We start from the raw sequence: 13,590 nt of genomic DNA on the forward strand, positions 1-13,590 counted from the left end.
ATGCCTTTCATCAATTCATGGTTTGGGAAAAAGAAGGGTTATCTCTAAAACCTTTCCTTAAGGTCTTTTCTTCAATAAACTCAAAGCCCCATATTACAACAACAAGTAAACTCCATGTAGGCAGCACAGCAGCAACAGCACAGCCAACCTCGAGGGAAATCAAGTGGAATAAATACCTGAGCAGTGCCAAAGTGGAGCTGCAGGACGGGATCACCACGTCCCAGGGAAGGCAGTGACACCACAGCCCGGCTATGTGGAACTTCAAAAGAGCCCTCATGGAGGAACAAACCATTCCTGAGCAATCAGGGACTCAGCCCACTCACACACGGGATGAGGTGCAGAGGACAGCTCTGCTCCCCACTTACCTGCACACACATTTGAGCCTCAAAGCTGCACAGGCTCTCCCCAGGCACTGCTTGACTCAACACTTTTATTTACAATATGACTGCCTGGAGAAGCTGTGGCTGCCCCATCCCTGCAAGTGTCCAAGGCCAGGACAGGGGCTTGGAGCAACCTGGGATAGTGGAAGGTGTCCCTGCCCATGGCAGGGGGGTGGAATGAGATGAGCTTTAAGTTCCCTCCCAACCCAAACCATTCCATGACTCTGATTCCAGCACAAAGCTTGATGCTATTCTCCCCCAAAATATAACCCTTATCACCCATGATGTAAACAGCCAGGAGTGTGAGGCTGCATTATATCCTGAGACTTTGGATCTCAGCTCCTGCCTGGGAGGTGCCCCCCAGTGACCCCAGCAGCATCCCTACACCAAGGGCACCACGATGCCACTGGTGTCCCTGCTGTTAGACACTCCCAATATCCCTTTCAAGCCCAGTTTCCTAGGAAAACTAAGTGTGTGGCTGTCCCTCCTCTCCCCAGCAAAGCACTAGCAAACTTTAAGTCTGAAGCAAGGTCAAAGCTGAAGGGATAGTTTGGCCCCTACCAGCCTGGAGTCAGAGCAGCACACACAGCCCAGGGTGCCAGCACACATCCTGGTTGCCCATCCACTGTTCCATCCCAGCCATAACCTGTGCCACAGACCTCCCAGGAGCTCACAGGGGAGAAGGAGTTATTACAGCAGTGGGAAAGGGATGATCCGATGGAAATGAAGCCTTGAGATGGAATAACCCCCACGCTGCTGCTCCCAGAGCAGCTGATTTCAAGTGCACCACATTTCCAGGCTCACATATTTTTGGAGCCCACCCTGTGCTTCACAGAACAGAGCTTTTTCCAAGAAAAGCCCTTCCCAAAGCAGCTCCTCCATCTCAGCACCAGCATCCTCCTCCTCCTCCTCATTCCTCTCTTCCTCCAAGGCAGCTGCCAGCAAGGAAGGGAAGATGGCAACTGCAGAAGTCACTACGAAGCTTGTCTGCGGCTGATGCTTTCGGCTCATAAATTGCAGCTGTCCCATGGCAACGTGTCAAATGCATCGTGCACAAGATGCCACGTTCACACCATTATCCCCATCACAGTCCTCCCCACACCATCTGCTTGGAGCAGGGCCCCCTCAACAGGTGGCTGGTGGGACGGTAAGAGGAACCGTCAGCTTTTTAGGGGATCTTGCAGCACAGGATACACCGACTTTCTCCCAGATATCCTGCTGCCTGCTTAGGAACAGTCCCACAAGGAGATTCCCACTCACAAAGGCAGGCAAAGACGTTGTCACGACAAGCTGAAGATCAGCTGTTTGCTCCCACACGCTTCTGCAGCAGCTTGATGGGCCTCGGGGGAGGTCTGTGGCGTGGACCCACCTGGGGATGAGGCCACAGGTCCCACCTGCCCTGCAGAGTGCCCAGGTGAAGCCCCCCCAAAATACAGGGACCTTCAGGGCAGTTATATGAGCTCGTGCAAACACACTCCTCTGGCAGCTTTTTTTAACCTTTACCCTGTGGTTTGTTTGCACTCTGCTCAAATCAAGCCCAAAGAAGGGCAGATGTCAGCCTGAAATAACCACATACCTCTGCACCCTCCTCGGCGGCTTTTTCTGAGCACCACATGGCCTTGGGACCGAGGTTTATCTGAAGTTTGGAAACCATTCCCAAAGCCCACCAGCATCTCAGGGTACAGCACCACGTGCTGGAGGCTGGAGACCCCGGGGAGGGGATGGGGGGTGAAGAGATGCTCCTGGTCGCAGCTGCACAAGCTCCACCTCTGCTCCTGGCACCCCAGGATTGCTGGAGCACAGCCATCCTCCACCACCCACCCAGCCACAGGCTTGGAGAGGCAAACCAGCCAGGACTGCTGGCAGGGACCTCCGGAGATGAGATCTCCAGCCTTCCTGCCACTCTTCAATCTTTCCCAGACCTGCCTCTTGCTCCTGCCAAGCTCAGAGCCAGTTCTCTTCCCATGCACACACCCCCCCAAGCTCAGCATCTCTCTCTAAGGTCCCTTAGAGAGACACATCCTTTGCTGTTCCCTAGGTTGCCCTGCCCAATTTATCATCTTTTTTTTTCTTTTCCCAAAACTAGTTCTCCTTTCTAAAAGCACATGGGAAGGAGGTTTCAGACTTTCCATTGAAACTGGCTTTTTCCTCCACCCGTTCTTCCCCAAAACTGTAATTCAAACAACTTTAATTGTACATTATTTTCTTTCTGAATTGCCCCTATGGATAATTTATCTTCTTTTAGTGTAGCTGTAGGGAGTACAATCTTATCTTTCAGCTCCAGCAAGGCTGACAATTTCCTATCTTCTGATGCCTTCTGCTTTTTACTATGTTGGGGCTTTGTTATAGAGTTGATTAAAGCAAAATTGCTTTTTGCTGCAATTTTACTGCAATCTAACCCAGAAATGCCCAAAGAATCACAGTCATCTTTCACAATGCTCATCTGTTCGCTGCTATAAAAGCCTTCCCTGCTCAGGCTGGAGCAGCTCAGATTCTGCACCAGCAGTAATGTTTGCCATCAATTAAACATCCCCTATTGACAGTCCTCCGAGCTTTTGGAGGGGAGATACAGGAGATACTCAGCCGAGCCCCTGGTCACTCACCGTTATCCCCATTGTTCATTTTCTCCTACTGATAAAAAAAATATTCTCCTCATAAATTGCTTTTCTTTTAGCTCGTGCCTCCAGAAGCTGTTCCCAAGCCCCTGCACTGCAGCTTCCTCAGTAGCTCGTTTTTCAAAAGAGTCTGAAGGCCAAATGTTATCCCCAACGTGCACACAGAGCCTAAAATCGCCACGAAAAATGCACAGTTCTCCCAATTTAGCTCATTTCCAGGCCTTAGCAGGGCACAGAATCAGGGAATATCCCAAGCTGGATATTCCATGGAATATCCCAGTTGTGCTGGCCCTGCACAGGACACCTCAACACATGGTACCAGCCAGCACAGCCCCAGCCCTGAATCCACTTCTCAGGGGTTATAACAATATTTTTTGGCTAGTCTAGATGACTCTAGGATTTTGCTATCTCCATCCAGCTGGGAGAAAGTTTCTGGGTCTGGTGCGTCATACCTCAGTTTTGGGAAGGTTTTCATGCTCCATCCCTCTTCTTCCAGCTGCCAAAGAGCCAAATGCATCAGGAAAATGGCCCTTTTCATTGCACTGCCAATGCCTCGGGGTCTCCCAGGATGCCAGGAACACCCTACCTGTCAGCAGGGGACATGAAAAACCCCATTTCAGCCACCAGCACATCCCTCCTCATTGCTCAGACAGGAGACAGGGCCACCTACATGAGAGAACTTAATCCCACTCCAAGAAAACCAGTCTGGAAGCCCAAGGTAGAACAGACTTATCCACATTCCAGCTCAAACCAAGAGATCTACTGGCTCTGAGCTTATATGGAGCAATGGGCAGAGGGTGTGGGTGGCTGGGGGTCCCACGTGAAGCTGCTCAAGGCCACTGAAGTCTATTTGTGCCCCCCTGGTTGAACCCATTCTTTCTCAAGACTGTATTTATTTTGGGTGTCATACTCTCTAGGGAGAAGGGAGCCTCAGGTTTCACCAAATCACTTTTATTAAACCATTGCATCATTGGCTAAAATAAATGTGCCCCAGGGCAGTACAGAATTCTGATCAGACAGAGCCATTAAGGTTAGAGAAACCCATGTCTAATCTAACCTGCATCAGGCAGGACTAGGAAAATTGTATCCAATTCTACCATTTACCACACTGTAAAGGCTGGATAATACCTTTAATTTTGATTTAGCTGGTAAAGGATGACCCGCAGGGGATGTGGAAAACAAGCACCAGACAGAACAGATGCGATAACCAGCGGCACCACCCCGAGCAGCCTGTGCTGCCGGGGCTGTTGTTTGCCAGCTCAGTAACCACCTCCCGGCTGGGCCGTTCCCTCTGTTCACCCCCACGCTGATCGCAGGCTCATTGTCTCCATTTCATTGGAATCCCCGCCGTTTAGGCAGATGGGTATCGGCGTTTCTGCCTGGCTGGGCTGTGCCCGGCGGGGCCGGGGCGGGAGCCGGCGGTCGATGCAGAGCCATGATAGCACAGCTGCCATCGACGGCCGGGCGCGGAGCTGCTCCAGCCCCACCCGGGAACGAGTGCCCCTGAGGGCACCTGAACGGGGGTGTTCCCCCACGGGCCCAGGAGGGATTCACAGAATTGTGGAATCACGGAATATCCTGAGTCGGAAGGGACCCATCAGCATCATCCAGTCCAACTCCTGCCCTGCACAGACACCCCAACAATCCCACCCTGTCCCTGAGAGTGTTGTCCAAACCCTCCTTGAGCTCTGGCAGCCTTGGTGCTGTGCCCACGGCCCTGGGGAGCCTGTTCAGTGCCCAACCAGCCTCTGGGGCAAGAACCTTTTCCAGATATCCAACCTCAACCTGCCCTGACACAACTTCAGGCCGTTCCCTCTACCTCCCTCGGGTCCTGTCACTGGTCCCCACAGAGATCAGTGCTGCCCCTCCACTGCCCCTTATGAGGATGTTGAAGGCCCCACTGAGGTCTCCCCTCAGTCTCCTCCAGGCTGAACAAACCAAGTGACCTCCGCTGCAGAGGGCCAGGGTGGCACAGCCAAATATATCCCTGGGGAGAAAAAGAGGGACCACATGGCTTGCTGAGATGTCCCTTGATGTACAAAACAGCACTTTGGGGATGGCACAGGCTCTTCTACCTCTCGAGCAACCAGTGCCTGCAGGCTGAGGGACAAGTCCTGGGGGCACTGACGGCCCTGAGCAGCCCCGCCTGGGATGGGACTCCCAGCCACACTAGCCCAGGGCTAGTCCCAGTTTGAGTTGTGCCTCTGGGGTGCTGGTCTCTAGTTTAGTCCCAGCTATACCTGCAGCTATAGGCCCTATTGATGTGAATCCTGATCTAGACTGATCTCCCAGCTTGAGCTCAGCTCTGTTTTGTCCCCTTGGACCTGCCTAGGGATCACCTGGCTGTGGCTGCCCACACCAGCATTGATCCTGAGCTGTGGATTGATTCCTCCAGCCTGCCCTACTGCTGTGAACGTGCAGGATGACAGGGACTCTTGGCTGACCCCGGCTGCCTCCTGCTCCCCTTACTCAGGTACCCTGGCACTGGTCCTTCCCTGCCAGCCATGGTGTTCCCTTTACTTCCCTATCCCGTTGGGAGCAGTGCCCTGGCACAACACCCCCGATTGCTGTGGGCACCCCTTGTCCAAAGCCAAGCTGAGTCCCCAGGCAAATAAAATGTGATGGGAATAGTCTGGCCCGTGGGGAGTAGCCCCAGGACACAGGGATGTCCCTGCATGGCAGCAAAAGAGCCCAAATCCCTGCTACTGTGGCTCGTGGAGGGTGAAGCTGAAGCCCAGCTGCAGGCACTGCCCAGCCTGGCTGGAGCGAGCCCTGTGCTAATCCAGGGGTGCCACCTGCCGTCTAGTCCTGACGGATCACCCACAGCCTCACCTCTGCATCCCAAAAACTGCTCCAGATGTTCAGGCTTTCCCCTGTGCCTCCTAGGAAGCCCCCTGCCAGGACTCACAGCATGCAAGAGCAAGCTGAAGCGCAGGACAGCTGTCCCCACACATCCTGCCTGTGGCTGGATGGAGCTGCTCTCAACAAAAGCAGCAGGATAATATCCTTTTCCTCAGGATCACGAGGTCAGGGAATGGCTCTTGTGTGTCTGTAACTGGAAACTAAGTTGTTGGACCCAGTTCCCTAAAAAATTGGATGGAGAAAAACATTATGGCATGGCTGACATGGATGAAAAACCTGCAATTGAGAGAAATAATTTTGGGTTGGGTCAGGGGGAGGGGAGAAAAAAAAAGCAGTTTGATTTCTTTTTGCCTCTCTATCTCCTTTCCTGCAGAAAATAAGGTTAGACAAACTTCAGATTTCTGTCATAACAAAGCTGATGTCAAACATGATGATATTTCTCACTGGACTCCTTGTTTACATTACAAATCATCCTGACCAAAGTTACCCTTTCTGTCACAATGTTTGTTTTGCATGAAAAGACATTTCTGCTCAGAAACAACAAAATAAAAAAAAATCATGTTAAAACATTTTGACCAGTTCTGACAGGAATATCTGAACATGTAGGAGGAGGATGGGAGATGGCTCGGAATAACCAAGCTGCCATTACCCATGGGGTTGAGATGTGTCAAGTCAGCTTTCTGCTAAATAACAAAGCACATCTAGATTTTTTTTTTTAATTATTATTACCCTGAGATCTTTCTTTTCTTTTTTTAAAATCCCATTTTTCTCTGGTTTCAGCAGCTTTGACTCTTATCCCTCGGAGCATGTCGCTCTGTGATTTGACAAGCTTTTCCTTCGCCCCTCACTCCTCAGAGTGCTAATTTTGCGGTTTAATCTTTTTCTGGCTCTTCAGGATGAAAACTGGAAGGGTCACCTGTGCAGCACTTTTGCCTGTATGAGCCAGAGAGCCTTTCTGGTGACTCACTGTGGCGGTGTCACCATTGTTTGGTGGCTCCATTCTGTTATCTGATTAGGTTCATGTAGTTCTCCACCTGCCATTGTGCCTTTGGGGAGATTAATACACATTAATCACATGCATAAGGTCGGAGTTACCTTCTGGGATCGGTGCTTTCCCTGGCATGTCGCCCTCAAAGCATTAACTGATGTTATCCAGAGTCTCTCAGCTGCAAAAGGTGAGGTTTGCTGTTGGACGTCAGCGAGTGTTTGATACTCTACCCTACACTTTCAACTGGTAATAGATTCCAAACAGGGTCACTGCAAGTCAGGCAAAGCTAAGAAATCTTTCCCTGTGAGGGTGGGGAGGCCCTGGCACAGGTTGCCCAGAGAAGCTGTGGCTGCCCCATCCCTGGAAGTGTCCAAGGCCAGGCTGGACAGGGCTTGGAGCAACCTGGGATAATGGAAGGTGTCCCTGCCCATGGCAGGGAGTGGAACTGAGTGATCTTTAAGGTCCCTTCCAACCCAAACCATTCTATGAAAACTTCCTTCAAGTCCCAAAGCATATCAGTAAATACATGGAAATAACAGGGATCTCTTAAACAATTCCAGTTGCAAGAAGACAAGCTCAAAAGATTCCCCCCCACACACAAAAAAAGGACAATACCTCTTTGCTACGCTCTGAGAACTGAAACTCTCTCCTGAATTTCCTGCTGATTATGGTGGTTTTTTTCCTTCCCCTTTGCTTGTTTTGTTTCTGAGATTTTCTGTCCTTGTGCTGAAGTCCTAAGGAATAAGCAGAGAATAATCAAAATTGAGATACCCCAGGTGAAAAGATGGGTCTTGACTGAAGCGAAAATGCACAGATTTGGAAACTTTGCCATGGCTGAGTTTCCCCTGCCACTCATGAAATTAGGAATCGCCATGAGGAAGTTAGCCAAACACATCATCCATCAGCCTGCAAAGACTCAATCTGGTGGAATAACAGGCCTTTCCTTACTACCAAGCCACTATGTTGAATCTATTGCTGGTGAATCCCCTTTTTTTCCTCCAGAAATCCCCTATAAATACAAGTTGTTGCAAGAGGATTCATTCATGCATGGCAGAACAACAGGTTTTTACCCTATATTATGGCTGGATACCTGACTATGGCAGGAATATATATACATATATATATAAGAGATCTGTGGGAACTCCATGTACGCCAACAGACTCTTGAAGGCAACAGGAAGCTCCGGATCAGATCCATCAGCACATCTCCTGGCCATCGTCACCTTTTTGGGTTTCCTGTGTTGTATGTTCACAGCACGTGTTGATCACAAACCCACAGGTCAGCTCAGTGTGTGCAGCCCCCTCGTTAAGCAGGCTGGGGAACCAGCTCCGATGGGAGCCTGGCAGGGAGGCTCCAGGGGACAGCAGGGCACCGTGTCCTGGCGTTGTCCCCGAAGGAACACGAACCTGAGGGCTCAGTTATGCAACTGTGGGGAGAAGCTCCAGCTTCTCAGCGTGCTGAGCTGGTGACAGAGGGGAGAATAATCCTCCTGCTAAGTTGGGCCCAGGCCTGTGGCAGCGTGAGTCACCCTGAGCTGCCATGGTTACGGAACGAGTATTACTGTGCAGATCCAAACCCTGCTCGCAGAAAAGCACAGCGCTAACTAGTTCCAAACTTGGAAAACAGTCGAGTGTAGGTAAGGCCTAATACCGAGTGGGTGTTTGCAAGGAGGAGAGTTAGAGAAAAATCCTCCAGAGCTAATATTCAGCTGGAAAAACAGCATGCATAGAGCAGGAAGAAGGACATCGCTGTGCAAAGCCACGATTTCTGGATCCTTTTCCCCATTTTGTCTGGTTTGCAAGGGCTACTGTCAGAATTGCTCCACAGAGGGGGATAAAAGAGGATGTTTCCACACCACAAGAAAACACACAGTAGTGTCACACAGATGAATCAGCTGGCATGAATAGTGAGTCATGGAAATGCACCATGGAAATTCTCCAGCGCAGTGGAATCTCTAATGCACATCAAATCTGGCATCCTTGGAGAGACAGGGGCAGCCAGGATGACGTATGGCACCAGCACATGCCCAAAAACGCTCCTCACGAGTGACCTCGGCCCTGGGAAGCTGCAGTCAGTAAGCCCAGGATCCTCATCCAAGTCCTGAAGCGCTCGGGCAGTCAGTTCAGCAGGGTTTTCATGGAAAAGGTGTGTCTGATCCTTGTTTTCAGTGAGTCACAGCTGCAATAAAAGGACTTGGAGTCTGTTTGCTAACCATCAGCTGAGAATGACCTGGGCAAGGTAAAGGATCAGGGATACAAAGCCAGGAAATCAGGACAGTTTTGGATGTTACCACAATGCTGCACCCACCTCCCATTCCACCCCTAGTTGTGGGCACACCTGGGCCCGAAGAGATCTCTGGATTGGAAACTGAGGACTCTGCAGAAAGATGAAAATCTGGTTTTGAGGGATTTTCTGCTCTTCTTTTGCTTTTTTTTCCCAGTGTCCTCTGCTGGTCTGTCCCATTATCTCCTGCAAGTCTTGTATCTTCCCACCACCAGCACAGAACACAGCAACCACAGTGCAAGGAGTGACCTGTACCTGTGATTTATGAAAGTAAGAGAAATCCCCCCCAAAGCTCATCTACAGCCAATTTTCAGGACACCTGGCTGGGCCAGTGAGCCAGGCGTGAGTCTTTGTGCTTTTTGCCCCCAATTCCACCACTAGCATGGGGCAAACACCTTTTCTTCACGTGGCCTTGTGCAAAACAGACGTGGCCCTTGAAAAAACACTTTATTTTATATGAAAGAGTAGCCGTGACGGACAGTGTTTAAAATAATTCTAGTCTTTTCTGGGTGTATGGCCCTGAAGCTGAACAATTTGGGATGGACTTCGGGTTCCCCTGACAGGCTGCAGTCCCTGCAGAACGGCACATGAACTTCTCAATTTTAAGGTACGAGCAGAGCTCTTGCCCTGTGTTTGCAAGTATTGTAAGCCCGCGAAGAACAGAAGCGAGGAGAGTGGTGCTCCCTCACACCGCCGCTGGAGGGGCGCCCCAGAGGGGATGGATCTCTCTCTCTCTCAGGCGACGGATCCCTCAGGCGGGCTCCGCCATCCCGCCCTTCGCGCCCCTGAGGGGACGGATCCCTCAGGCGGGCTCCGCCATGGCGCCCCTGAGGGGACGGCAGCCTCAGGCAGGGCAGGGTTAGCTCTCCGCCGCCCTGGCGTCTCTCACGCCGCCGGTCCGGGAGCTCGGCGGGCAGAAGGAGGCAGGGCTTGGAAGCCGCGGTGGGGCCGAGGCGGAGGGCCCGAACCGCAGGGCCCGAACCGCGCCATCATGGCGGCGGGGCCGGGCGGGGCCGGCGGTGGCACCGCCCCCCTCCCTCCCGCTCCCCTCACACCCGGCGCCGCCCCCGCCCCCGGCAGCTCTCGCGAGAGCGGCCGCTGCGCTGCGGTAGGAGGTCGGCGGAGAAGGACGGACGGAGCCGCCGCCGCTCCCGCCGCCGCCTCACCCTCCTCTCCTTCCTCCTCCTTTTCCTCCTCCTCCTCCTGCCCCCGTCTCAGGAGGATGCCGCGCTCCGGGCCGCTGCCCGCCGCCTTCTCGCTGCTGCTGGCGACGGCCGCGCTGCTGCCGGGACCCGCCGCGGCGCAGAACGGTGAGGGAGGGCGGCGGCGGGGGGAGGGAGGAAGGGAGGGGGGGCGCGCGTTGCTATGGCGGCGGGGGGGCTGTGGGCAACCCCGGGGGTGGGGGGGCGACCCAGGGGTTTGGGGGGATCCCTGTGCCCTGGGGTCCCTCAGGGGAAGGGGGAGAAGGGGGGGAAGGAGGAGAAGGGGGAGCTGGCTCGTCCCCCCCCCCCCCGCCCCAGCTCCTCCTGAGGCGCCTCGTGCCGCCGGTAAAATGGAACATCTCCTCATCTCCTCCCGCCTACTGAACCTGCATCTGCCGGGCCGCCTTAAATCATTTATAATGCAATAAACCCCGTAGTTCCTTAGCAACTGGAGAGGTCCTTCTGATAGGAGCGTAAAAGAAGGAATTAAAAAAAAAAAAAAAAAAAGCCCACCACACCCCAAGCCTCCTCTGTTCCTTGTAGGATAGCGTGAGCTAAATCCAGCGCGGTGCCTCCTCCCGGTGAGTTCGCAGCCAAGTGCATGACAATTAGTGGCAGAGCGGAGCGGGGCCAAGAGGCTGGTCCAGCCGAGCCTCCTGCTCCAAGGAACATCCTGCAGCGCTGATAAAAATGCCTGTCTGATCCTGCCAGGCCAGGCGGGAGCCGAGGCAGGGTCTGTCTGCTCCGGGGCTGCTCCAGCACCGGCCCTGTGGAGCGGCTTCTCTTGCAGCATCATGGTCAGGGATGCTTTGGCCTGTAAGTGCGGGGAAGGGCAGGGATCTTGGCTCACGGGAGACTGATCTATGTCCATGGGGAAAATTTGCCTAGAAGGAAGGATTACCTTGCTAACATGCCAATTCCCCACTAGTTTTCGTTGTTTCATCCTTTTTTCTCTCTCCTTCCTTTCTGCTCTGCAGATAATATTCAGTCCTAGTGTTCTGCTTTTGTTGAGGTGGATTTTGCTTTGCAGCATGAGGTTAGCTTCCTCTGCTCCTTGCTCTAGAGGAATCATAGAGTCATGGAATCATGGAATCACAGACTGGTTTGGCTTGGAAGGGACGTTAAAGCTCATCTCGTTCCACCCTCTGCCATGGGCAGGGACACCTTCCACTAGACCAAGTGGTCACAGATAAAATTTGTGCCTTAGTAGGTGCAGATTTTGCAGTCTGAAACCAGAGCTGAGCTTGTCTGCCTCTGTTAATTAAGCAGAAGCAGCTTTGGCATCCACACTGTCTGAATGAAAACTGGAGGCTTTCTCTAGAATGAAGCACTTTTTTTTTGTGGAGCCTACAAGAGTGTGGGAAAACCCTGCTGGAGTTCAGTGGGAATTAGGGAGCTGGCTTCTGCGAGCTCCCAGGGAGGTGCTCATTGGGATGAGTTGTGGATGAAGTGTGGGTCTCTGTTGTAGACACGCTTCCTGTGCCACTTGAGCATTCCCATTGCAGGGTTAATCTGCCTTTGGTGTGTTTCCACACAAATTCCACCCTTGAATTTGAGTTTTCTGACAAGCAAGTTAAAATGGGTCATGTTCCTGAGGCTGTTCTTGTGCAGAGTTAGCAGGCAAGGTGTTAAATGCCAGCAGCTGGGATAGCAATTCCAAATGGCTGGTAAGCAGTGCAAACATTTGGTGTTTGACAGGACTTAGATGTTTGGAGGTCAACGATCAAATTTTGGGCATAGATGGAAAGTGTCTTTATTGTGACTTCCATGCCTGGCATGAAGCTGACCAAGAGCAGGAGATCTTGGCATGAGGGAAGATTGCAGATCACAGGTGTATCCTGGAAGCTCCTTAATTTTTGTTTGGTTAACGAGGGTCATCCAGACAATTAAATGGTGAGGGAGCCTCTGAGTATCTGTAATTCTGTGGGAGCTTACACAGGTGAGTGGAAGTCTGCTTGGGAAGGAGTAGAGCACTTCAAAGCAAGTGAGAGGTGGAGATCCTTCTGACTGAGGTTATGGCTCCTGTTGAATGTTTATCCCAGTTTTAATTTAAAGATGGTAGGCCCTGCTGCAGAGGAACTGGTTTCTTTTTCAACAAATAATAGCCCATGAGACACTTCATGAAACAGAACAATTCCTCTTTGGCCTGAAGGATAGGTACAACCATTTCCTGACTCGTGTCTATTCCTTGTAAGTCATTAGAAAAACGATGCTGTGGTTTGAACAGGCTTGTGCAGGTCTGTCGGTGACATCTTTAAAAGCAAAACTTCTCCCACACACACGGTGCTTTGAAGGTGCAGGGAAGGATCCCAAAGTGCCTATGCAGAGTTTTGTTATCTATTATTGATGTGGAGTTGTCAGTGTAAGGAAAGGTGATAGTCCAAGTGCTGTTGAACCCTGTGAGTTCAGGATGATAAAGGAATGGGCCTGGACCTGTTGGAACTGCAGGGCAGGTCACCACTCACCTGGTGCAGTAAATGCCCAGTGGAATCCTGAGGGTTTGTGGGAAGCAGCTTTTTTTCCTGCCTCTAGCAGGAGGTTGCTGTTGAATTACCAGTGATTTTTCCAGAGTTAATGTAATTCAGAATATATTGAGTCAGCCTCACCTATGGATTTAAGCTTACTAAACTGGAAGTAGGTTTTTGACACTTGCGTGGCTTATTTTTAAAGCTCTTGCATAAACACCTAAAGGGAAAATGTGCGTGTCAGAAATCGAACTTTTCCTGAAGGTTCTGCTGAGAAAACTGTCAGGTTTGTGCTGCACACTGGCTCATGCCCTGGATCCAGAGCAGAGTTCAGGTGAAGTGACAGAAAGGAGGGTTGGAAGAGAGGAAACACGACAAAGAACAGCTGGAAAAAGCCAGTCTGTCAAGCAGATCTGTGTTAAACCCACAGTTTCCAGTTGGTGGTTGTTGGAAAATCACTTCAGTGCTCCAGAGCAGGCAGACAGAATCCTGGTTATGGAGTGGTGCTTGACTGTTGGGTAATGAAGAACATGACTTTTCCAGTTGCTGTTTTTTAACCTTAGCAATATCTTTATTTTTAAGCAAGCAGTTGGAAAACCAAAGACTTGAGTGTAGTAATGATTTCACCACGGAGTGCTTGGGTTTTAAAGACTATTTTATCATCTGAAATAGATGCTTGGGCTGCTCCCCATGAAATCTGCAGTGTTTCTTCAGCACACCAACATGTGAGTTCAATTTTTAGCAAGTTTTCTTCCCTTTTCAGGAATTTCTGGCAAAGCACAGAGAATTCTTAAC

At 51.4% G+C, this 13,590-nt stretch overlaps 1 protein-coding gene across 2 annotated transcripts in view; it reads left to right on the top strand.

The window, feature by feature from the left end:
* Positions 1–10,104: 10,104 nt before the first annotated feature.
* The window catches only part of NPTN (neuroplastin), a 46,229-nt gene continuing 42,743 nt past the window's right edge, over positions 10,105–13,590 (top strand). For both annotated transcript variants that reach the window (XM_051796497.1, XM_051796496.1), the window contains exon 1: positions 10,105–10,438. In XM_051796497.1, the coding sequence (XP_051652457.1) occupies positions 10,120–10,438 (319 nt within the window). In that variant the 5' untranslated portion in view covers positions 10,105–10,119. The remainder of the gene's footprint in view (positions 10,439–13,590) is intronic.

Source organism: Manacus candei, unplaced genomic scaffold (assembly GCF_025592945.1).
Source record: "Manacus candei isolate 608988 ecotype Guabito, Panama unplaced genomic scaffold, ASM2559294v1 h1tg000046l, whole genome shotgun sequence".
NCBI classification, from domain to species: domain Eukaryota; kingdom Metazoa; phylum Chordata; class Aves; order Passeriformes; family Pipridae; genus Manacus; species Manacus candei.